General features: G+C 46.1%; 7 protein-coding genes across 7 annotated transcripts; 5 read left to right on the top strand and 2 right to left on the bottom strand.

The window, feature by feature from the left end:
- Positions 1-351: 351 nt before the first annotated feature.
- Positions 352-1,349, top strand: BDQ94DRAFT_185708 (uncharacterized protein; the record flags this gene model as incomplete). Its single annotated transcript, XM_026774959.1, has 2 exons — positions 352-401; positions 461-1,349. 2 exons carry the CDS (start codon positions 352-354, stop codon positions 1,347-1,349), a joined length of 939 nt encoding a protein of 312 aa, XP_026619923.1.
- Positions 1,350-3,930: 2,581 nt separating this feature from the next.
- BDQ94DRAFT_164094 (uncharacterized protein) lies at positions 3,931-4,266 on the top strand (the record flags this gene model as incomplete). The annotated part of the gene is made up of 3 exons (XM_026769905.1): positions 3,931-4,071; positions 4,106-4,148; positions 4,178-4,266. The coding sequence occupies 3 exons, from the start codon at positions 3,931-3,933 to the stop codon at positions 4,264-4,266; spliced, it is 273 nt and encodes a 90-aa protein (XP_026619922.1).
- A 1,557-nt stretch (positions 4,267-5,823) lies between these two features.
- Positions 5,824-7,246, bottom strand: BDQ94DRAFT_185704 (uncharacterized protein). Its single transcript, XM_026774958.1, has 2 exons — positions 6,304-7,246; positions 5,824-6,254 (listed from the first exon to the last, which is right to left on the bottom strand). Exons 1-2 carry the CDS (start codon positions 7,223-7,225, stop codon positions 6,043-6,045), a joined length of 1,134 nt encoding a protein of 377 aa, XP_026619921.1. The 5' UTR covers positions 7,226-7,246; the 3' UTR covers positions 5,824-6,042.
- Positions 7,247-9,832: 2,586 nt separating this feature from the next.
- BDQ94DRAFT_185700 (putative dynamin GTPase) lies at positions 9,833-12,504 on the top strand (the record flags this gene model as incomplete). The annotated part of the gene is made up of 3 exons (XM_026774957.1): positions 9,833-11,215; positions 11,264-11,791; positions 11,841-12,504. 3 exons carry the CDS (start codon positions 9,833-9,835, stop codon positions 12,060-12,062), a joined length of 2,133 nt encoding a protein of 710 aa, XP_026619920.1. The 3' UTR covers positions 12,063-12,504.
- A 1,160-nt stretch (positions 12,505-13,664) lies between these two features.
- On the top strand, positions 13,665-14,823 carry BDQ94DRAFT_154859 (uncharacterized protein). Its single transcript, XM_026768367.1, has 3 exons — positions 13,665-14,160; positions 14,214-14,449; positions 14,515-14,823. The coding sequence occupies exons 1-3, from the start codon at positions 14,112-14,114 to the stop codon at positions 14,743-14,745; spliced, it is 516 nt and encodes a 171-aa protein (XP_026619919.1). The 5' UTR covers positions 13,665-14,111; the 3' UTR covers positions 14,746-14,823.
- Positions 14,824-15,684: 861 nt separating this feature from the next.
- On the top strand, positions 15,685-18,035 carry BDQ94DRAFT_176067 (dynamin family protein; the record flags this gene model as incomplete). The annotated part of the gene is made up of 5 exons (XM_026772613.1): positions 15,685-16,065; positions 16,114-16,290; positions 16,355-16,708; positions 16,762-17,585; positions 17,636-18,035. 5 exons carry the CDS (start codon positions 15,685-15,687, stop codon positions 18,033-18,035), a joined length of 2,136 nt encoding a protein of 711 aa, XP_026619918.1.
- Positions 18,036-22,457: 4,422 nt separating this feature from the next.
- BDQ94DRAFT_124055 (uncharacterized protein) lies at positions 22,458-23,359 on the bottom strand. Its single transcript, XM_026763824.1, has one exon. The coding sequence runs from the start codon at positions 23,302-23,304 to the stop codon at positions 22,828-22,830; it is 477 nt and encodes a 158-aa protein (XP_026619917.1). The 5' UTR covers positions 23,305-23,359; the 3' UTR covers positions 22,458-22,827.
- Positions 23,360-23,752: the final 393 nt, after the last annotated feature.

Below are 23,752 nucleotides of genomic sequence, written 5' to 3'. Positions count from 1 at the left end.
GAGGAACGCTAGGACATAAGCAAGGCCGGCATGCAAGGGGTGCTTATTGTTTGGATGGCATGTCTACATCAAGGCAGCCTATTACAAGACACCCCATCGCATTCCTCGCCCCGTGTCATCGCAATTCCACTGTAATGTTCGGAATGAGGTCTAAGCACTGGATTGAATAAATCAGACGTTCAGAACCATCATCCTCCTAAAGCTCTGAGATTACAAAAACCTGGCATCTTCGTGTGTTTGGTTGGTCTCCAATTCTTTACTCTCAAGCTTTTCTCAAACTGTATCTTCTGTCCATTTCATAACCAATCCTCCAACAAACCACCAATAAGGCTCAAGATTTGAAAAGCACTTATGGCTTTCATGAAGTCCTTAGCAATCGATTACAACCAGCCGCAAATATCGTAAGACAACTATGCCCTGCCTCTGTCGATGCGTGCTAATCCCCTTGCCTCGATCGTAGTCCCTACGAACAATCAAGAATCGTCGTCATTACCGTCGGAAAAAGGAATTACTCCATTCCAAAAAATTATCTCTCAGGGCACCTGCTGGTCCAAGCAAGACAGTCTCAGAATCCCCGTATTCTACTCAGAGATGTCGACGCGGATGTTGGCCACACCATCTTACATTTCCTATACAAAGGGGAATATGAAACGATCTTTGACGCGGAAAATCAAAGAGAGAAACACCAAATTGAACTTGAATATGAGAGAAGCGTCCAGGTTTACTATGCCGCCAGGAAGTATAAGATAGACGGCCTCGATGCGCTTGCCCAAAACTACATCATGACTCTCAGTGAAACCCTGTCAATTTTCCAGATCCTACGAAGAGCCAGATCAATATTTTCAAAATTGCCTGAGAATGAAGAATGGTTTCATCACTATTTAGACACCAAAATTTCTAACAGCTTCGCGGAGGGTGAAACAACATTCCAGCTGGACGAGTTCTACACGGAAATTGTGGATGATCCAGCATTCAGCAAAGCTGTAATGAAGATTATAGTCAAAGCCTTTACCACCGAGACCTCACGCTTGCGAAACATTCTTAGAGTTACCGGCGGCAGTGAGACAAAGAATGATGGCGAGCCTTCGTGTGAACAATCGTTTGCCGTACCCCAATCTGAGCCTACCGAAGGACACGACAGAGAAAAATATCTTGAAGTACGGCCCAAAGCACATAAAACTGCAAATAACTCATCTTCATCCGCTTCTGATCGGAACCGTCCGTGTGGTGAGCCTGCGGTCGAGCTCCTTCCAGTTGACTGCGAAGAGGCCAACCCAGAAGTTCCCTCCAGTCACGAAGATAGTGATAATTGGGGTTGGGGATTTCGGGGATTAGACAAGAAGAAGTAGAACAAGAAGAGGCCATCTAAGCAGCAAGCTGAGTGGACTGAAGAGTGATTAGACCCTTGGTTGTGACAACGAACTTTTGGGCGTAACCAATGCCTGAGCAAGACTGATATGACAGTTCTACTCCGTCTCAGATGCAATATAGGTCTTGAATATGCTTTATAAGTAGACATCTGATGTGTCGTTTTGTTGTTTAGCTTTGTTTGTATTGCCTCGCACAATACTGGGTTTAATCATGCTTTCGGTGCAGTAATCATACAGGCACAGACATGACACCTTTCGAAAGCAAGTCATGTAAGCTATGGCTTCCGTCCTATAACCCTCAGTTTGTTATGGGTCATATATCTAGTACCGAATGAAATTGAAACACCAAGAATTGATCCACGGCGTGAGTAGATATCTCCACACCGTGCTGGGGGTCAGTATATTTGCAACTCCATTCTGCATAAGAAGTTCAACCTCAGAAAAGTGGATAAAAGGTGCTCGTGTTGTGAGTTGCCCAGCTGCCGCAACGCTATAGAATCATACTACCATGTAAGTCTCCCCTTACAGTATCTTGCCGAATATAATTAGGAAGACGTTTGAATGGAGGGTCTTTCAAGCTAGTTGGTCTCCTCGAAGAGTATCCCTTCCACCCTTCCACCTACACAGCTCTATCCAAAGGACCTGTAGGACTTGGCTGTGTGGAAACTCAGTATCAGTGTGTTACCGCGAAGATTATGGACATTTCCTTAATGCGGTGTCACCCTTCCATGTGGCATCAAACATAGGGATAGCTAGGCGATTGTTTTGTGTTTCCATAGCTATTAAATACAACTTCATACACCAAGATCTACCACCAGTTTCCCATTGACAATTACCAGTGCCCCATGGCCTGAGCCCAGAACCCAATCATATCCGATACCATTACCGCGAACTTTCTCCCTAATGAGGATCTGACTCTTGCAAATGAAGGCTACATCGTAGAATAAGGTGGCGTCTTCAGTATCAGGGCGTCTTCTTCTATCAAGATAAATAATTTATATACTAATTCTAAGCTGGTGCTGGATACTGGACCTCTGGTACACAGGTTTAGCTGAAATATCACGGACCCCACTTACACCTGGAGGCCTTATTCTCCATTACGTCTTCATAGACGTGTATGTGGACTTAATATCCGTCGTATGTTACGGCTGATTGGGGACGATGTATGATGTAAGCAATGTCAGTCAACCAATGAGCGAAGACTGAATCGTTAATCTGCTTTAGTCCCGCACGTTGCGACGGGCAAATATATGCCTCAGTAGACGAATAGTACTGATGTTTATAATGCTTATGTCCCGGTTCGTCGCATAGATGGTATGGAGAAATCTATGACCTCATCCCATATGCGCATCCAACAGCGATGGGAGCAATACAGCGAATAAATGATATGCATAATCAAACAAGTCATCACCTATGTCTTTAGTCATGTCAGATTCACCCAAACCCTCGCTTTCGCCCAAGTCATCTTTTGGGTCAGCTTGCAGGAAAATGTTGACAACCTCTGTGTTTTTTCGTCTTGTACCGTATTGACCTTATTTTGGCTACGGCCGCCGAATTCTAAGTACCGCCTCTCCAGGAGACCACTCGTCACTGTTGAAGCGACAAACATATAAATTCCAGCAGAAGTGTCTCGAGCAAGAATATGTGGCAGCTTCCACAAACACAATGATAGTAATATGGGTGATGGATCGATGAAGGCTGGCCAGAGTATAGGCTCTGAGATTTTACAGGTCTAACTGGCGCAGGCTGTTAAGGTAGCATAAGCTATATTTGTGTATCGGTTATTATTTGAGTGTTGAACAGCAACCTACACTAGCCTAGACTAATGCACAGCCTCACTCATCTATCGACAATTTCTAGCGTGGGCTAGTGATAGCTTTGAATGAGGAAGACGATAGGCTATTATGTCTTTCTGTTGGCTCAAATTTGGAAGATTGCTTGTATTTCTCACTAGGCTGGGCTTGTAGCTAGCATGCACTTGTCAATAATCTATACTAACAGCTACTGATAGGTAGCAGAGGCTGTGCATTGATCCAGGCTAGCTGTCAGTATAAGCTATTGAGTACTTAAACACTATCTGCGCTTGAAGATAGCTTAAACTACTTACTAGCCCAAGCTTGTAGCTAGCCTGCACTAATTGATAGCTGACGGTATCAGCGATGTCACGAATTGATATCCAATGTCACGTGCAAGCTATCCACGTGAATCACAAGAAGACGTTTCCCTTGCATCCACCCATGTTCTGTTGCCAGATTTGTTTAACAACTCCCAGATACCCTACATAATACTATGTGTTACTCAATATCCGATCGAGATTTCGCTACGGACTTTTACACACAGGCCAGCGTAGGCTAGTAGGCAGCACAAGCTTATGTTCATGCGTAGGTTATCCTCGATTATCTAAGCCACTAGCTGCCATTAACCTCTTTACACCTGAGAGGCGGCCCTTGCCGGATGATTTGCTAGGTATTGCATCCAAATGAGCGATATCAAAATGGAGTCGATCTTGAGTTTCAGGATTAATGTACTTTGAGGAAATTTCAAAAGCCTGATCAACATAATGGCAGCGAAGAAGAGAAGCATCCGACGGCGGAGACCCAGTAGCAAACGATCCACATATCAACAACGTACTCGACGAAAGAACAGCCTGTTCTTAAAAGCTTTTGAGTATTGCAACTTGTGTGAGGCAGACATTGCACTCGTTATCCGCCTGAAGCACAAACTCTAACAGTCAGTGGCATCCGTCGCGCGAAGAGTTGGTAGGCAGCCTTTACGACTGTTACTGTAATATTAGTGATATTAACGAGCTCTTAAGGACACGTCGTACCCAAAACCAAGAGAAATAACTTGGGGCGAGCTAGCTGCTCAATATGAGATGTGGGAGGCCAAGATGTAAGATATTGGGGCGATGGTAGCGGGCACTTTGAACCTCAGATACGTTACAGTACAAGAATGCTTGACATTGAAATCTTTGTATAATCCGGGAAGAGGTATCTTTGTAGTGCACTTAAAGAATAGATATGTATGTTTGGATGGTTAAGGTTACTCCACACTCCAGAGGCGGCAGTTACCCACACACGACGAGAAAGCTTCGTAAAATGCATCCTCACACGATTTCTTTGCGCCTTTTGGCCGTTCGAGCCAGTAGTCATTACATTAGGGTCCTTTCTCTTATGGAAGTTTGCTCCTAGGGCTTTCTTTCCCTCACGGGATTTTTTTCACCTCAGGGACGTTTTGCCCCAGGGCCTTCTTTTCCTTAGGGGCTTTGCACCCCGGGAATGTTTTTCCCCTGGGGCTCTTCCTCCCGGCTTGTTTGAGGCTTAGTCATCGACACACGTAAGTTAACTTAGGAAGATATCGGCAGGCCATGTGACGGTCGGTATACCTTATCACCTACTTAACGATTGATGTATTGAATTGCAATTCTTCTTCTCTTCGCAGACTCCGTTACAGTATGTAGCTAAAGCTTCGCGCCCCACAAACAGCTAGAAGTCTGGCGGCATGTACTGTAATCCTGCATCGTAGTTGTGATTACAGGTCTAGTCGGCAAATGGCGCGTAGCCGTAGCGCGCAATCCAACTATTTAGATTCGTCGTGGATATCTTCTCCTAGCGTACTCCATACCACAATCTGTTCTTAGTAAGCATCGTTGTATCGTGGCCGCTACCGGTCGCCCGCGGAAATTACAGCTGCTGTGTGGATGGAAGCAACTTCTGGTCAAAGCCTGACAAGCTCGACCAAAGGGTGGTCGCTCTCCGGAACTTACGGAGCACATCCACATAATGGAAGTCTCCCTTGCTCCCGTGGCCGTGCCATTGCCGTTGGTGGAGTTGGGGCAAAGGAGGAAGTTCTTCGTCCTGCTAATGTCTGACCCACTCAAACTAAACATCGCAATTTCGCGCCGTTTGCAACCGCCCCGAGACTTCATGCTCCATGAAGCCTCTTGCCCCCGCCCTACGTCCTAAGACTGCCGACAGCCCAGTGGGCCATTCAATGCCAATATCTCAGAAACCCCTATATTCCCCAGACAAAAGGCCTCAACCGCCTGCCGCGACTGCAAGCGCAAGAGATGCAAGGTAGTATCCCTTCTTCTCCCTACCCATGCCCAGGCTGCCTCAACATGATACCCTGTTGGACTGGCTGGCCCAGTATACCGCGTACAGTATTGAAAAATTACGGCTAAAAGGCTCTTCTCATGATTTTCTAGAAGATTTCCCAGCTTTGAGCTCTCGTACAAGCTGGTGCATAAGCAGCTTCACCGTTATATACTCTTCTCAAAATTCTCGGTCTACTGCCAAGACGCTAGTCTAGAAAATGAGTGTAGGTGAGTGGGCTCTGGCACACGCATTCATGTGGGCAACTCCACCAAGTCTTTAAGGCACTATCCCCTACTGGATTATGAGTAGAATTGCCCATCCATAGGATATGAAATGGCTTAATGACTGTCAGATAGATATTAATTAAAATCAACTAAAGACAAATCCTATACGCCCAAGACGAAGTCACAGGCACATATCTCAGTTCTTAAAATAATTTGGCTTCCCTTTACCGAACAACGTGGTAGATTCGTGCAATTAATGAGCGAATTATGTAATTTGATCCCAAGGGTCCTTTGAACGATATGAAAAAAATTTCCCACATTCGAGTGGGATGACCCAAAGTCTGACGTATATTAAACCGGTAGTCGAAAAGCTGACATCTCTGTCACTAAAGAATCGACACCAATATCGGCAACGTGCTCCTGCGAGGAGATGAAACCCTTTGCTGCGGGCCCCAATTCCACGCGAGAGGTTGCAGGATATGCCTTATTGTGGTTTCTCGCAAAGTTAAGATAATCTTGGACAGTAAGCTTTTGGGTGCACGAGGTATCCTGCAGACTTCCAGCTTTTGAAGATGTGAGCATACTATCCCAACAGGTACACCGATGACATACCTATTGTGATTCCTGTCTTTTCAAGCAACAAATAATATACGCCCAACTCCATTTTCATTATTATAGCTTCATGAGGAATAAATCCATGACAAACATAGTGACTTGGTGTGACGTATTGTGCACCGTCTTGGTTGCGGAGGGAATATTTCTCGATTCCCAGTTCTTCGACAAGATCCGAAGTCGAGCGGCAAGTGATGCCGAGTAATTGAAGTAAGTCAGGGTCTATAATATAGACGTAGCATTCCCTTCTGTCAGAGAATGTCGGTCTTTTGCTAATCTTATAGATTCTCGCTGGACTTGTTGAAACGGATATAGTTGGCGGGAATGACCTGTCTCCGTCTCTCAAATGATGCTCAATGTCTTCTTTGGTGAGTTCTTTCTCAGTATATGAGAAATTTACCATTGCAGGACTAAGGAATCCTATTTCCTCGTAGTTAGTGCTCACTGAATCTGGGGAATCAAGCCTGATTTGAGGATAAACACCGATCGGTGACCTAGATGTTCCCTGAGCTGTAGCAAAGTCGTTCAGAGTCCCTTGAATCTTTGATAGTTTAGCGTTGAATCCCTGAAGAAGTGTAAAGAGGTCCTGGATAATTCGTGATTCGGCAGTCAATTTTTGGATCTCAATGTCATGCTCTGATTGGCCGTGTGTATATAGCTCTGCATTCTCAGGCCCTGCAACCAACAGGGGGATAACATTCAAAATTTCGCCTTGTATGCGAGGAATGTTAAATCGGAAAGAATTAAATACGCGTAATGTATCTCTGAGTTTTGATGTTTCCTTTTTGAGTATTTCTGACCTGGCTTGGATGTTGAAGTTGGCAGCTCTCTTCTTTGAATATTCTTCGGAAGACTCCTCGGCAAAACCGACGTATTTCGGTGAAGGAAAATGAGTGCGTAGACCGTATTTATCTCTCTTCATTTTTAAAGTCTTTAAACTTTGCTAATTTTGTTTCAAAAGACTGTATTTTGACTTCAATTGCCAAGTACATCCATTTAAATAGGATATCCTTTGTGTATTAAATAAGCAATTTACGCTGCACGTCATCCGCTTCCGGACAACGCAACCCTTTGGTTGCACGGTGACAATCGATGGCATGGTGAGAAGAATCATACTAATCCTAATATAGAATATTCCCTACTGTTTCTGTAGTAACTGAGTATTCCGGACCTTAATTATACCTAGAAAAATGCTGCATGCAGAAAGGTTGCAGGCGACTTGAGATGAGGCTACGGTAACCTCCACCGGAGACGTCAAAGGAGATATGTTCAGGAACACAACCTCTTTTCAGCAGAACATTGCACAACAGTGCCTATCATCAAGGTCATCAGTAAAAAGTATATATAATATAATATATATACATATCATGATCGCGCAAAAGTGTAAGTTTTAGACCGCATACCCTTCCCCGTGACTACCTAATTCGAGAAGCTATCTGTGAGCCCAGAATCCCAGCCAAAATGTATAGTTTAAATCTCTAGTTGCAAAAATAATGAAGATTATGAACCTCGAGTGCCTTGACTTACTAGAAACAAGTCGATCCCAAGCCTTTGCTGTCATGGACCTATACATATGCATTTCACCGAAACACATCTCAATTGGGACAGAGAGACTGTGGAACAAGAGGCAGCAACTTTATCTAGTGGTCTTCTCAATTGATGTCCAGTTACTGGCGTCCAACTCCTGTGATGTGATAGTGCGGCTCTGGAACCCGGCCACGGTTCCCTCAAAAGACCCTTGAGGACTGTAGGGATAAGCTCGAATCCTGCCAAGGCCATTCATCCAATACGAACCCATAGATTCCACTACATTGTACAGTAATTCTTACATTAAATACGTTTGAACGATAAGTAAGTATCATGGCTCCCTCCTGAGACTATGTAAGCCTTCTTATTTGGCAATAATGCCAAATATATGCCTGTCCAGTGACATCAGTCAGGTCGGGTTTCCTTCATTGGATTCCGTATAGGATAGATATATATCAATTGATTACTTCCTTTCTCTTTGCAAGAGTAGGAAATGAGAGAAAAATAATTCAAATAGACTTGTATCTCTTCATAAAGGCTAGAATTCCAAATAGTGGCAAATCCATAAGGCCCGGTCGCCATAATTAATTCTACTTCGTCTTGCTGAGTAAGGCGCGCTCTCCAAACCTATAATATCCTAGAATTCCCTATTAACCATTCTTTTCAACATCAGGAAAATTGTACCTTTATTCATGGACGGTTTGGTTCAGGGAAGTAGTAGCTCGAGAACTTGGAGTTACTCGCCGAGCCATCATGCTCTCATACTTAGCCGAATGCCAGAGCCCAATAACCTACACTCATTTTCCGGGCTAGCGTCTTGGCGGTAGACCGAGAATTAAGAGAAGGGTATAAAATGGTGAAGCTTATTTTGCACCAGCCTGTATGATGATTTCACTGAGTCCAGCACAATCTCCGCCATGGCAGACTACACAGCAGAAATACCAGTTTACGCAATACTCTGCTAGATGGACGGAACGATCTTTGAGAATCTTAGTAAGCCAACGCAGCCAATTGAATGTCGCGGTCTTGTCAGACTGCTAAATATACACCGCTTAGCTAAGCCTACTGCGTTTGTGCTCTGCTCCTTGGTATGTTTTATCTGGCGTTGTTCCAGTAACAGCTTGCTTTTTCGTGCTCGAATTTTCATGTCAATATTCAATATGGTATGCTTGCTCTTCAATGCGGCTTCGAGCCTCAATGTCTGTCTGACTGTCTGTAACGAATGAAGTAAAAGTGCCAGAAATCTACGAATCTAAGTCCGCAGAATTGCGTCGATAACTCCTTGCCGGCATTTGTGCAAATCCGGAGTTATGTATGACGCTACTCTCTGAGACAGTGAGTTCTGCGTTCATTAATCGCTCTGGGGGAGTGTATGTAACTTGCTTTTGTTTGCGTCGAGCGAAAAATAGACGAACGCAACGTGGCCTTTTTACGCTGTGTAAGAAGCAGGCCAAAAAGCATTATGAGCAGAGGCTACTACATTTCAAGGATCATGCACATAATAGCAATAATCAGCCAGAATGCTGCAAGCAACCAAAGAAGAGCTTTCTCCATACCACTCATTGGTATGTGAATCCCTTGCAGTCAATTTCTTTGCCCCTTCAAAGCCGCGAGCTGCAACCGCCTTGCGAATGGAATGTGCAGCGAAATGTACCTTGTGAGATCTTAGGCCTTCGGACCTATAAAAGGCCTGGAGCAAAGCTTGGTTACAATACAATTGCCCGCTTGCGATCTCGCGGCCGCGACCGGACGATAAAGCTGTGATATCGTGATAAGGTTGCCGTCTCCGTTGGAGTTACGATCGATTTGGTTGAGTCTTTCGGGTGCCCTGGTATCTAGATATCAACTCGTTCCGAGCAAGGTTCCAGATCAAGGCTATAAAGAGGCTGGGTCATCCTCTTTATCTCGAGCGCTAGTCTTTTCTTCCATTGACCTATCGATATACGCAGGCAAACTTTCCCCTCCAATTACGGCTGAGAAGAGGCCCGATCTTGAACGCATCATGGATACACCGCCTGACAAGGACTGGATCGCGCTTGATCTGGATCGAGTAGGAGACGGGCTTGGCCTCCAGACATCCAGAACATCCGACAGACTCAACCAAATCGACCGTATTCGCGCCAATGGAGTTGGCGACCATATCTCGCTACCGCAGCTAGCTGTCTGCGGTGACCAGTCCGCTGGAAAGAGCTCAGTTCTAGAGGGCGTCACCGGGATTCCGTTTCCCCGCCAGGATGGCCTCTGCACACGGTTTGCGACCGAGATTAGCCTTCGACACGAATCCGGACAGCAGCGTGCTACTGCTATGATTATTCCGCATGTCACTCGTACAGAAGAGGAAAAGGCACGTCTCAATGCGTTCCGGCACGAGATACATGATTTCGCCGAGCTTCCTGGTATCATTGAAGAGGCCTCAGCGTTGATGGGAATCCGTGGATTTTCCGCAGACTTGAACGCGCCAGCCTTTTCAGCTGATATTCTCCGCTTGGAGTTGGTTGGAAACACGGGTGTACATTTGACAATCGTGGACCTACCTGGACTTATCTCTGTCTCGGAGAAAGAAGAGGACGTCAAACTCGTTCACGATCTCGTGGACTCATACCTCGAAAATTCGCGGACTATTGTTCTTGCTGTGGTTCCTGCTAGCAGCGACATTGACACCCAAGGAATCATCCAACGTGCTCGTCATTTTGACAAAGCCGGCTGTCGAACAGTCGGTATTATCACGAAGCCTGACTTGATAAATGTCGGTACAGAGGCTCGTGTGGCTCGCGTGGCAAAGAACTTGGATGGCACCAAGTTGAATCTGGGATTTTTCCTCTTGAAGAATCCAACTCCAGCGCAGTTAGATCAAGGCATGACATTAGCAGAACGTCGGAAAGCGGAGTTGGAGTTCTTCTCTACCGGCCCATGGAAAAGTCAAGGTATCGACCCTTCCCGGATCGGGATTGATAATTTGCGCATCTTCCTCCAAGAGCTTCTTGATCGCCATATTGAGCGAGAACTACCGAAAGTTCGACAGGACGTGCGCAGATTGCTCTATGAGATAAACGAGGAACTTAATGAACTCGGTCAAGAGAGATCTTCCCCAAGCCAAATTCGTGTCTTCCTTACGAAAATCAGTAGTGATTTTCATAATCTAGTCAAAGCTGCTGTCGAGGGAGTCTATAGTGGCCGCGACGCTGCCTTCTTCGTTGTTGATGGAAAGGATATGTTTGTTCGTCTTCGTGCTGCCATTCACTGTGAAAATGAGACCTTTGCCAGTTACATGCGGGATCACAGTGAAAAGCGAAAAGTTGTTGCCAATCCACACGCTGACGAGATTGAGACGGAGGAGGAACAAATTCTCCTCACAGATAAACAAATGATGTCATGGGTCGAACAGGTCAGTTCATGAAGAGAATGCTCAGTTGTAAGCTCTGACACAAAACAGAAATACCATGAGACTCGTGGAAGAGAGCTTCCTGGCAATCACAACTACGCACTGTTGGCCGAATTATACCATGCTCAATCGGACCGCTGGGGAAGCATTGCCCGTCGGCATCTAGACAAAACTGTTTCCATAGTTTCGCAATTCATCCAATGCGCTCTTAAACATGTTATCAAAGACATGAAAGTTCGGGAAAGCGTATCCAAAGTGATCGATGCCACGCTGGAGATGGATATTCGACATGCGCACGAGGAGCTGGAAACTCTCTTGGACGACGAGAAGCGTCAGCCAATTACATACAACCACTACTACACGGACAATATCCAGAAATCGAGACAAAAACATTCAAGAAAGCAGCTACAAGAGTCAATCGACTCGGCGATTGAAGGAGAGTGGAATGGCAGGTTTCATTTCCAGAATTCTTCTGACGAAGTTCGCAGGCTGGTAACAGCTTTGCAGGATCGGGTCGTTGTGAATATGACCGAACAGGCTTGCATTGAGGCTCGAAATGACCTGGCAGCCTACTACAAGGTGTGATTACATGTGCCATACAAGATCTCCGAATATTAACTTGTTTCAGGTGGCAATGAAACTTTTCGTCGATAATGTCTGCCGTCAGGTGATTGAACGGCACATTCTAGCCAGGCTGCCTGGTATCTTTGACCCAGTCAGTGTTAGTGCTTACGAAGACGAGGCACTACTCGACTTGGCTTTGGAATCTGCTAATACTCGCCACCGTAGGGCAGAGGCGCTTCAGCTTCAGGAAGCTTTGGAAAAAAGCCTTCGAGATCTTGGAAACTGATAGTGTGCCCTGGCTCTGTTTGTGGTTTTTTTGCCCCTTGGATTTTTCCCACAAACATTTGCGAATGCGGAGCCAGCCCCATTAATCGTGTCAAATTCTGGTTGTGTTTTTCAGCGTGATATTACATTGTCTAGCTCTTCAATGAAGCCGTCTGAGATTGCTCGAATTGTCTATTAGAATTCTTGACGTAATCTCTCTGACGTGTTATACACGAAGAGATTGCGAACTACTATTGTTTCTGCCACACGCTCAAGGATGGTTCATAGATAGTTCTCCTGAAATTATTATTCAGATGCTGATCCCAAATCAATAGAGCCTCATAATTCTCAGTATTGTAGGAATAGATTGGTCGTTTTGCAGATATGAGATGCCTTGGCGGTACTCAGTTGTTTCTGCCTTTCAATATACGCTTGACTTGAAGACCTAGCCCCGCCCAAGCCCGCTCTCCAGGGGTTCCCCTAGCCCTCACTTAGTTGGCCGCCCGGTTAGTACGCGGAAATACACTTTCACCGACTCCTTGGTCAGCTGACGGAGGCCTGCCGCCTAGACGAGCGCCGGTCGGAATTGGCTGTTTCACAAACCGACATCAAGCAAATGGCTAAAAGCAGCCCACCAAATTACAAAGCGCTCTTTTTAAGGGTGGAGGAGGAACGCCGGCGGTAAACTGAGCTTAGGAAACAAGCAGAAGAACGCCAACGGCAAGCAGAGACTTAATTTCGAGGGGAGAGTCGTAAGGCCGGCGGTCCGGCTTGCCGACAGGGCTATATCAATGTGGCTTATAAAGCCAGCTAAATATTAGGTCGCGATAATAAAAATGGCCAAAGACGCGGTCGGTTGTCCATAGGTGGAGGTGAGTCAGAGTTGTGACATCAGTGATGTCTATCGGGAAATCCACACCGGCGGCGTTGTCTGAGTCTAGGCGGAAAGGCACTGCCAGCGGTTTCGTCATTGTCGCTGCTATGGCCAATGTTGTGATGTGGTGAAGGGCGGGCCATGGCTCAAGGGAGGGAGTCAAATGACCGGTCAACTGAAAAGAGAGACCAGGAGAGGGTGGAATCGCGAGGTGACTGCCAAAATGTAGATGTTATGGGAAGATGAAATGGCTGAGGAGCGTTAATGGAGAGAAGGGAAGGAGGCAGGGTTGTCATTTAGAAGGAGAAAGAGAAAGGCGGCCCCTGCGGAGGCCCTTCACTCTTAGGGTGCCAGTCATTTTCGGCTGGGACTCAGTTCTCTAGGACTACCTAATTTCCCCTAGCGATGCCGAACGTAAACCGAGGCTCATGAGATCAAGCTGCAGGGCTTCGACCGCGTAGCCTGACCATTCTGGCCTTAGGCAGCATGCACCCAGGAGAACCTTTGGTACCAAGTAAACAAGCCCCGAAAATGCCCAAACAGAACAGTTTAACCCCAATATAAAGTCTGTAATATCATAGGTATCCCCTCCTAATGTTAGGTAGGTCACGGGCGCCGCTACAGACTCTTATTAGTTCCACTCAGGAGCAAGGCGGACGCGCCGGGCAGAATGCACTATGGACGGTAGTGTGCGAACAACAGGTAACTCCTTCAGAATATTTTGAAGTACGAAGCTGGGCAAGTGCGGGTGAGCCTCGAAGGTGCTGGTCAACGGCATCTTGGTCGCGAAACCACCGATTGCAGGATGCGTATCACTTCATAGTAATAGCTTGTTCAGTCTAACTTGCGAAATTCGAATTTATCTTGTTTGTAGCTGCCCCCCATTTTCAAACCGAACACAAAGCCGCTGAGGGTGCCCAACCCGCGTTGACAAATCAGCTGTGGCTCACGGCAGCAAACTCCGTCATGCCAACCTTTCCATATTTTGAAATCTTCGAAATCCGGATGCATTATCGAACATTGCCTAGCCACTCGAGGCATGTCTAAATGTAATGGTGGCATGCTAGCATTCCAACGACCCTCCAAGCTGCCATTAGTTCTGGGCAATGGCCACCTATATATAGGCTGTCTTATGTTTTTGTTCGAGAACGCTGCATACACTCTCGTGCGATTATACATGATTTATTCCTTTCCATTATGAGGGTAATGTGTGAACCCTCCCTTCCCCTTCGTGATCAGATCCTAGGTCAGTATGTATAGTTTGTTCAGCCCAGACCAATACTGACAAGGTATTCACAGCAAATCTCCGCTTCCTGTTCGGTAATAACGTTGACATCGTGACGTGCAACGGAGGACATGGGAACGATGTGGCCGTCTTTGCATATAAATGGGGGATATACGGCGAGCGGGTAAAAGTCATGCAAGCACTGGGCCCTAGCTGGGAACGAGCATTGCGAAAGTTGCTCGACTTTTCGTCACGATGCGTTCAAGACTTCCTTCCCAATCAAGTGATGGAAGATCTCCAGACGTGCCATATAAGCTTGCCCCAGTACATAGAAGAAAGCAACACTTTCTAACTTGAGCTCGGTTGATGCTGTACTGCTCCTTGGTATGCAAATTACTAGGGAAGTTTGGACAGTCGAGATCAATACTGAAGTTGTTTAAGCGGATACAGGTTGGGCACCAATTATTTAACACGGAAGCAACAGCTGACATGCTTACAAAGAAGAATAGCGATGAAGCTGAACCAGAGCAAACGCTGCTTAGTACGCAGGCTTTGGACTTCTGTCATGGGGAGCAGGAAGACTACAGAATCGTTATGCGTGTTTAGTGCCATTTTGCCTCATAAGGGGGCATTGAGGCATATTAGATATCCCACCCGCGCATGCCTACTACAAATTATTCTCCAAATCTTATCTACTCTTCCTGTTCTTCCCCAATCATGCTAGGTGGACTAGAAGTGCCAATAAAGAGTTGTTTCACTGAACAGCTATCTCCTTAATAGTATATATCCTCTAGTTTTTCATACTTAATCAGATATTTTATCTATCTGAAACAACCTAATTTTATCAAGTCCTTCCTGTCATACAGATTATATGGTAAATCTAGAGCTACTCCAGATGGTTATGTTGTTCAAATAAACCGAGGAAATCTGCAACGTCGGTCAACGCTTGCCTCGTCAGGGCCAATGCTTAGATAACATGCTTCCCGATACTGTACCGATGTCAGTGTGTATACATTCTAATTCTTCCGTGTTGGAGAGTCAAATTCCGAGCCATTGATCTCGTCCAACTACGTGCAGTTGCTGTCTGGTATGTAATTTGAAGCTCTAGAAGACCCCTTGGGAGGGTACAAGCTCTGTTGCCCCGAAGGAATTCCACTCGACAATCCCGATTTACAGCATATCAGAAGCACTTCCAGGCAAGGGCGGTGCAATGGTTACACTCTCAAATTCCAACAAAGCAGAAAAATGACTTAGCAAACCGGAGAGCTGCCAAGGAATGTGAATCGCGTGCCTATGTAAATTCAAACGTTGACGTCCGGGAGTACAGTGATCTGCGAAATCAGCTTGCCCAGCAATATACTTCTCAATTAGTTTAAAGGGTTCTTGGTGCGAATGCTAAGCCAAATGTGTTGAGTATATACTTTGATAAGGCCATCATTGCAAGCGACATTGTTTAGTAAACCGGCAACCAAAGATTTCTTCAACAACAAAACAGTGCCGGGGGGGAAGGCTCATTTCGCAGATCGCTGTATCCGAAAAACAAAAATGACAGTCAAGCTTGAGGCCCAGATTGAGGCCGACATTGTCCTCGCCGAACCCGCTTTACTTGAGAAGATTGATAGGTTGTTCGCCTGCAATGTGGGTGAATACATCAATCTTCCACAATTGGTCGTTGTTGGAGATCAGTCCAGTGGCAAGAGCTCCGTGCTGGAAGGCCTGACAAAGCTGAAATTCCCTCGAAACAGTGGCCTTTGCACACGATTTGCGACCCAGATCATATTCCGGAGAGATCCGAGCTTGAGGGGGAGGAAAATTTCTGGCTCGATCATTTCAACAACGCACAAAATCGAAAAGGGAAACGCCAGTTGGAGTATGTCGGATGCTGAGAGTCTCAACGAGGCGGACTTTGAAAGTTTGATAAGCGAAGTAAGTGAGTTTTCAAAAAGAATGAGGGTTAAATTTAACTGTTCCAAGGTTCATAAAGCTATGGGCCTCTCAACGTCGGCGGGAGACAACTTGCCCACGTTTTCCTCCGACGTATTTCGGCTAGAGATTATTGGACCCCATGAAAATCACCTTAGCGTCATTGATGTTCCTGGAATTTTCAAGACCACGACACCCGGCTTGACTTTCAAGTCAGATATTGCTCTTGTGAGAGATATGGTACTCAATTATATGAGGAATCCTCGGTCAATAATGCTAGCTGTCGTCCCAGCCAACGTGGATATTGCAACACAGGAGATCAGAAATTGCCAGAGAATTGGATCCCGATGGAATAAGGACACTCAGAATCCTTACCAAGCCCGATCTCGTGGACGAAGGAGCAGAAGAGAAAATCATCGAGCTAGTCGAAGGGAGCCAAGATTCGGAAGAATTAGGCTGGGTGGTGGTTAAAAATCTCGGCCAGAAGGACCTCCAGGATCCCTCCAAAGATCGTGACATTGCGGAAGACATTTTCCGACATTCGCCTCCCTGGAATCGTCTGTCTAAGGACAACTATGGTATTGAGGCTCTTCGAGCACGATTGCAAACACTTCTAGCTTCTAATGTGCGGCGAGAATTTCCGTCGGTAGGTGATCATTTTGTAACTGGTGTGCGACGAAGCCTGACCAAAGATAATAGGTGCGATCTGAAGTCTTGAAACGCCTGAAAGAATGCAAGAGAGCTCTGGAGGGCTTAGGCGAAGAGCGTGAGTCCACAGAACAACAAAGAAAATATCTGCTCGAGATTGTATCGAAGTTCCAGCGTATCACCGAGAATGCTCTGCAAACAAATTATGGATCACAAGATGCATTTGATGACGAGCCTGAACTACGCTTGGCAACCTTGGTTGCCAACCGGAATGCACTGTTCTCCGATGAGATTTCTACCCATGGCCACACGTACGCCTTTGTGTCTCATACTCATGACGACGATTCAGAGGATCAACGTAATCGTTCAGTGGCTTCCCCAGCGAACTCTGTCTGCTCGGATGCTGACAAGTTTGAAAGCGAGGAAGAGTGCAAATCTATCCCCAGCAGGAAGATCAACAGTTGCAGCGATATTGAGGACATCTTGCATGACTGCGTTCCTATCCAAGACTCACAGACCCAAGGTACCCTCGCTTGGATTGAGAAAATCTATCGGGAGTCTCGTGGATTCGAAATTGGTACTTTTAATTCGACCATACTCTCGAGCGTACTGAAAAGACAGTCTGCAAAGTGGCCGTCTTTCGCTGAGGGCTACATCTGTGATGTTATATGTGTGGTTCACACGTTCATCAAAAAGGCATTGACCATAATCTGCAACGATCAGAGATTAGGTCAGAACATCCTTTCATTCCTGTTGGACGGTCTTAGCGACAAATATCGACAGGCTCTTTCGACAACGAACTTCCTGCTCCGCATCGAAAGAGACGGCACGCCAATGACGCAGAATCATTATTTGAATAGTAATCTGCAAAAATGGTCAGAGCCAACCCTGTTTCTAAATACGAAGTTACTAACGTTCGTTTCAGTCGGCAGGAACGCATCACTTCCGCAGCGAAGAAGTCATCGGTCTCCGTGACTTACCAAAATGGTTCAAGTGGAGAATGTGTTCCACTTTCTGACCTAACCCAGATCCATCATATGAATAATATGGAGCAGACTGTGCAAGACATTCACGACATATTAAAATCGTACTACAAAGTTGCTCGGAAAAGGTTCATTGACAACATGTGCATGCAAGCGGTGGACTTTTATCTGGTCACGGGACCAGAAGCTCCAATGGGATTGTTCTCTCCCGCTTGGGTCTACGATTTATCACCTGAGCAACTGGATGACATTGTTGGAGAAGAAGCTTCTGTGCGAAGGAAGCGCAAGCAGTTGAAAAAGCAGCTCAAGGACCTTGAGTCTGGCAGAAAAATCTTGGTTTAGTCTGGAAGAGTAAGTAGATAGGCGAGATAATTAGTTAGAATACGAAGAACCAAATACGTACTATACTACAGCTGAAGTTTGAAGGTACTTGGTTTAAGTTACTGAATCAATGGTGTAAATTGGCGACACCAGCACCGAAACCACTTTAATCGATCTCACAAAGAACTCTACAGAGCGGTCTCCTTGCTATATACTTTAACGATGCACACAGCTCATTGAGCCTCAGATGTGTATCTGATTTAGATAGGAAGGATTGACAAGAAGGGCGAATAATTTTACGGTCATTTCCCTACAGAGACAGGCAGGGTACGGAGGGATGAAGCCGCAGAGCTTCCCGAATTGATCTCTCCCAACTCGGAGTATAACGCCACGATTGGCAATCAAAGGAGCAATCAATGCCGCGGCGTCGCGGCTTACGAGAGAGGAAGTTGACACCGGCGTATTGTTCCGTATCATCCGCGCTAGAACATTCCCACTAAATCATCCGTCATGAGTCTCGACGTAGCCGCACTGTGGCGCCACCGTCTTCTCGTGCGGCAGAACAGACCGCCTTGTCCCATTAACGTCCCGTAACTGAAAGTGACCGTATCATTCCTGACTGGATTGTCTGGGTGAACGGCCCCCGCCCGACCGGTAAGTACACGTTCTATTCCCAAATGTACACCCATCTCATTGCCGCCTCAACTCACAGGTTCCTCCCGTGGGAGTCTTTCTCAGAGTGACTCAACGTGGAAGCTGAGCACGCTGTGAACACAGAACTTGAGGAGTCCTCCATCTAAAGTGCATAGAACTGCATATGCGCCTCGTGCTAATTATGGCGTCGAGGAACTCAAACATCGCGTACTCATGTTATGATTGCTGTGACTAACCCGTCAATTTATTCACTGTGTACCGTACTTCATCGCAGGTTTTCGAGCATGAACTTTATGTCATATTTTGCGCCTTCAGAGCTACGGCACAGAAGTAGTTATTATTATTAATTCATACACTGACTCCTTGCCTGAGCAATATACAGGGTACTAGTACCTCCACACTCTATATACATCTATTCGTCATAAACTATTACGGTACTTTCCTGACGAACTTGGGATATGTCAAGGCCTGTGATGGCCAGTGCCTGGAATTATATTATACCACCCTTGTAGCGTGCGACTTCAAAATCTCTATAATGCCTCCGCAAAGTCCAGGACTGCCCCGAGAACACTACTGTCTTACAGACCATCTTGAGATCTAATCTTTCTATCTTGTCCTGCTCCTCCCAGCATATCTGAAATATTATTAAATGCTCCTCCAATCTTCCGTCGGAGGGCTTGGCGTAGCCCACTAAGCCGCGGGCAATCGATTAACACGTGGACCACGGTTTCCGTTGCCCCACATTCACATTTCTCATCGTCTCGGAGCCCGCACTGTGTTTTATATACATTGCCAGCCATGAGTAGCCAGTCCAGAGTTGGGTGAGTAAGTAGGCTTGATTTTGGGAAAGCAAGCCATAGAGCCAGCGGATCCGGTTAACCAGTAGGGCCCGGTCAATGCGGCAGAAATATTCTCCGTTTCGAGAGGCCCTCCATTCTTGGTACTATTTATTACTAATATTCTTGCGGATGTATCTTTTCTCTCATAACAAAAAATGTTTAGAAAAGTGTCTCTTTTCACCCCCTACCATGGCTTTGGTTGGATAATCCGCTACTTCATTTCCAGGGTTGCCGCAGTGTCCCGGAATTTATTATAATTACAGTAGAATCCCTCGCGCCCTGAGCTACCCGGCCAACTGGTAAATCACCTGAATGATATACTGGCCTGATTTGTTCCAGAAAATTTGATAACCTGCAGGGTTGATATGCTGTCACTAAGAATTATCACTGGCTCTGCATCTGTTACTCTGGATCTCTGGTTCTTCTGCGCGAGCTGAAAAACCAGCCTGATTGTGTAGTGGATTGCCATTAGCTTAACTGCGTAGACGAACCAGGACTCCATTTAACTAATACTAATTTATCAAGATCCTATAATCTGCTGGTTGTGGTTGAGAGCCACCGCTGCGGCTCCTAGCTGATTCTCTTTACCCGAGGCATCCGAAGAGACTGTAATATTAGATATGACCGCTCTTGCTAGAGTATTCATCGATACTTTCTCCCGATCCGGCTCAATTTAAATATCGGTGAATGATTAGGCTCACCAAGGTACTAGTAGTCTAGAATCAATTCTTTCCAGGACTCGCAGCCGCGTGAGATTCATTATCTATAAAGTTCCTGCCAGGGGAAAGCGCGCTCTATTACTGACCCGGGTGCTGCGTACTCTTGCCCAGCTGATAACATCATGGACTGGATAATCTTCCGGTAAAGTGCTGAAGCGGGCTATTACAATCTATACCCGTTACTTGAGTCGCAGGCGGGTAGGCAGCATGTAGACTTTAATTTCAAAAGCTGACGTGGATACTGTCGGGAAGGCTGACAGGATCCGAATAAAGGCGATCTGTTGAACTGTCTTAAGAAGTCTCAGATAGATCTTATCTTGGAGTGGTTTATACTAGATTATGGATATATAATCCAGCACTGGTATCACGCAGGCCTGGTAGAGCTGGCATATCTGTTCTAGCCGAAGGTGCCGCAGCCCACTCAGGGCTATGTTTACCTTGCTTGCTCGTTGAACTGCTCTCTGTACGTGTTCTTTCCACCGCAGCTCCTTGTCACAGATGACTCTACGGTACAGTATCTTGCACAATCACCATGCCTACCCCAGAGTCCTCAAACTCTTTCCCAATCCCTGGCTTAGATACACTAGTCTGCATACGGTTAGGCGGGCATATTAGTATTCTTGTCACTCATGGACACATTTATAAATTTGATACTTTACTTCTTCATCTTACAGTAGTACACGTCAGAGGAATACCGGAATCTAGAAGCTTCCGTGTCCAGACAACGCTCCAACAGGGAGCACCCACTGTTGCTGAAACAGACTTTCGTATGCAAGCTAACCAGATACAGAATATGAGAAATTATGCAGGAAAGTAAGCGGTAGGCATGGTAGTTGTGCAAAGTAGTGTAGGTGGCCTAAGAGTCCGATTTCTTCAGTATCTCCGACCCAATGCGTGGACAGCTCCCTGCGGACACCTTAGATCAAACAGCCCTGAATGAAGGATCCTGTGATGACAATATCTGCAGAATCGTGTCTTCATCTTCTTCATATCTTGGGTATTTAGTACACTATCATTATCGTGCAGTCCTCGTTCCGTTCTATTTGACAGCGTTGGCATTCTTAGCTTACACCGGCCTTTGGGAGAGTCGAAATTGTCGTTGCCTCTTGAGACAGCTAGACCCTATAGGAACAAGGTCCACAGTAAGTTACAAATGGCCGGTCTATGATACCTGTTAAGCTTACCCACCTGTTGATTTGAAAGTCTGACCTGAAACACTACGTAATAAGAGCTATTTGGTCCTCAAGTAAAACGCTGCCTGCAATCCGTACCCGAAGACTGTACGGATCTCACCCACGGAACCAAGCATATCTACTCACACAACTTCGGGGAGGGCCACTCTTGGCTGGCAGCGTACATAAAACAACATGGTTTCCAGGACGATGAGTCTGCGGAGCTCGAGAACCCGTAGTCCAAGTCCCAAGAGACTGCCCAAAACTCGGAGACCTGCGACAACAATTCAGCAACGTTTCAAATATGCTAGGAGCACAACAAGATAAAGAAGGTAAGACACAACACTCTGAATAAGAATGCAGTTCCCTAGGAGCTGTATTGGGCTTCGCGGAAGCGTCCTAGAGTGTTGAAGTCGCGCGCCACGGGCGCCATAGAACAGAACACCACACAATTAGGTTAACGTAGGCCTCAGCGAGGCACCAAATTCGTAAGGAGAAGGATTGGTTCGAAGTATGTAAGGAAATATATAGGGAGATCATGCATATCGCCGAGGGCAAGGGATCAGTGTATGCATACACATACACACACCCATGTACTGCAGAACGGAAAGGAACCTCGGTACAGTGCACAGCTGGCAAACTCCTAAATGTGTTCTCGTCGGTTCCCGTTCTTTGAAGATGAGCATTTTCTAGGCCATTGCAGTGCTTTTAGAAGTCTGCTCCGCATCAGCCATGCATTGTTGTGCATTCCGATATGTACTTCAGATACGCCACAGATGAAGGGTGTCAGCAGTGGTCATCAAACTAAGCCATGCATATCATAGCAAACCTATCTGTCAAAAAGCCGCCGGTCCAGCTGCTTTTCTGGCCAATATATTCAATGCACAGGCATTATCTTCGTTAGCACAGTATGGGTCTCGCGCACCCAAATGCATGAAACTGCGTGAATCACATTTGGTTGGTCAGCTAAATACTTAGCTGAGCCCCTTACTACGTTACGAGTCCTGATCCTGAGACCGTTTCGGATGGACACGAAATCCCATCATACAGTAGAATTTTCTTGATGTGAAAAATGTGTTTAAGTGGGATTAACAACAGTCAAATTCATCCTCGCAAAGGGAGTGAGTATATCAAAGGATTCTTGAAACAACTGGAAGCCAAGTCAAGGGATAGCTGCCCCTGACCCAGAGTGTCCCTGAGCCTGTCCACCATGAATTTCCCGCGCGACCCAACTTTTATCAATCGTAACGCTCTCCATGTCCAAATCAAGCGAGACCCTTAATTTCAGGGTCGATAGTTCTCTGTCTCGCGTGGGCCAGGAGTAGATGGGATCATATGATTGAATGCCACAAGCTGACAGCTGTCACCTAGGTCCACGTAAACCACGGTAGGATCCGCTATGTGGTCGAGTCCGATCCTTAAATATAGGTTATCGTCGGGCAGCTTTGAGCCGGTGGAATTGGGCTTGTAAGGCAGCCGAAGTTCTGGTGTCGAGAGTACGTTGACGGTGTTGACGCACCCATTGAAGGCGTTGACGCTCCCATTGAAGGTGTTGACTCTCCCTTAGCTCGAGTTCAGTACCACTTAAAATACGGACAAGCTCGCGTTCAAGATCACTTGAATTACGGACAAGCTGAAAAATGATGATGCCGTGGGTAGATTCTCCCTTGACTTTCATATAATAATAGGGAGATCTGACTTGAGAAAGTATTTTAACGCATTCAGAGAGGGGCATATCAGGAAACCCACTGATATGAAAACAGTTTTGCTCAGGAACGAATGATAAAGAAATTGCAGGGTTGAGATCACGTAACATTCTCGATAGTCGTTCAACGAATGAGTGGCCCAATTCACCATATTTTTTTCTCACTGTCGGATCGCTCACTGTCGGATCGGGTTTCTTCATAATGGAAATATTGTGCTGTGCGCTATCCCAAGTTGGAAAGGATATAGAGATCGCAGAATAGTTTGATTGTGAAGGGGGGGAGCTAATGTGGCCTTTTAAGTTCTAAAAGGCGGAAAAAGATGGCAGAACCTTGTGGCATCCGACTGAAATGTTTAATTTCTGACGTCCAGTAGGATCCGAAGTTGCATCAGGATGACAAACTCTGAAATCTGCACAAGCTCTGCAACCTGTTAGTGTTGTGGTTCAGGCACGAGTGTGACCCGAATCCAACTGTATCAATCCTGGGAGTGGAACGGCTCCTGAGAACTTAGGTCGAAGTGTATCAGTTCATAGCCTATCTTCTACTTCGTGGTGATAAAAAAAGGTTTAAATCATACGCGGCCACAAAGTCTTCGGGACATTCTAAGTTAGAGTGATTAAAGGCTACGCGACTGGCGGAATACGGGCA

Source organism: Aspergillus welwitschiae (genome assembly GCF_003344945.1).
Source record: "Aspergillus welwitschiae strain CBS 139.54b unplaced genomic scaffold BDQ94scaffold_79, whole genome shotgun sequence".
Classification (NCBI taxonomy): Eukaryota; Fungi; Ascomycota; class Eurotiomycetes; order Eurotiales; family Aspergillaceae; genus Aspergillus; species Aspergillus welwitschiae.
This window is presented reverse-complemented; position numbering and strand designations above follow the sequence as displayed.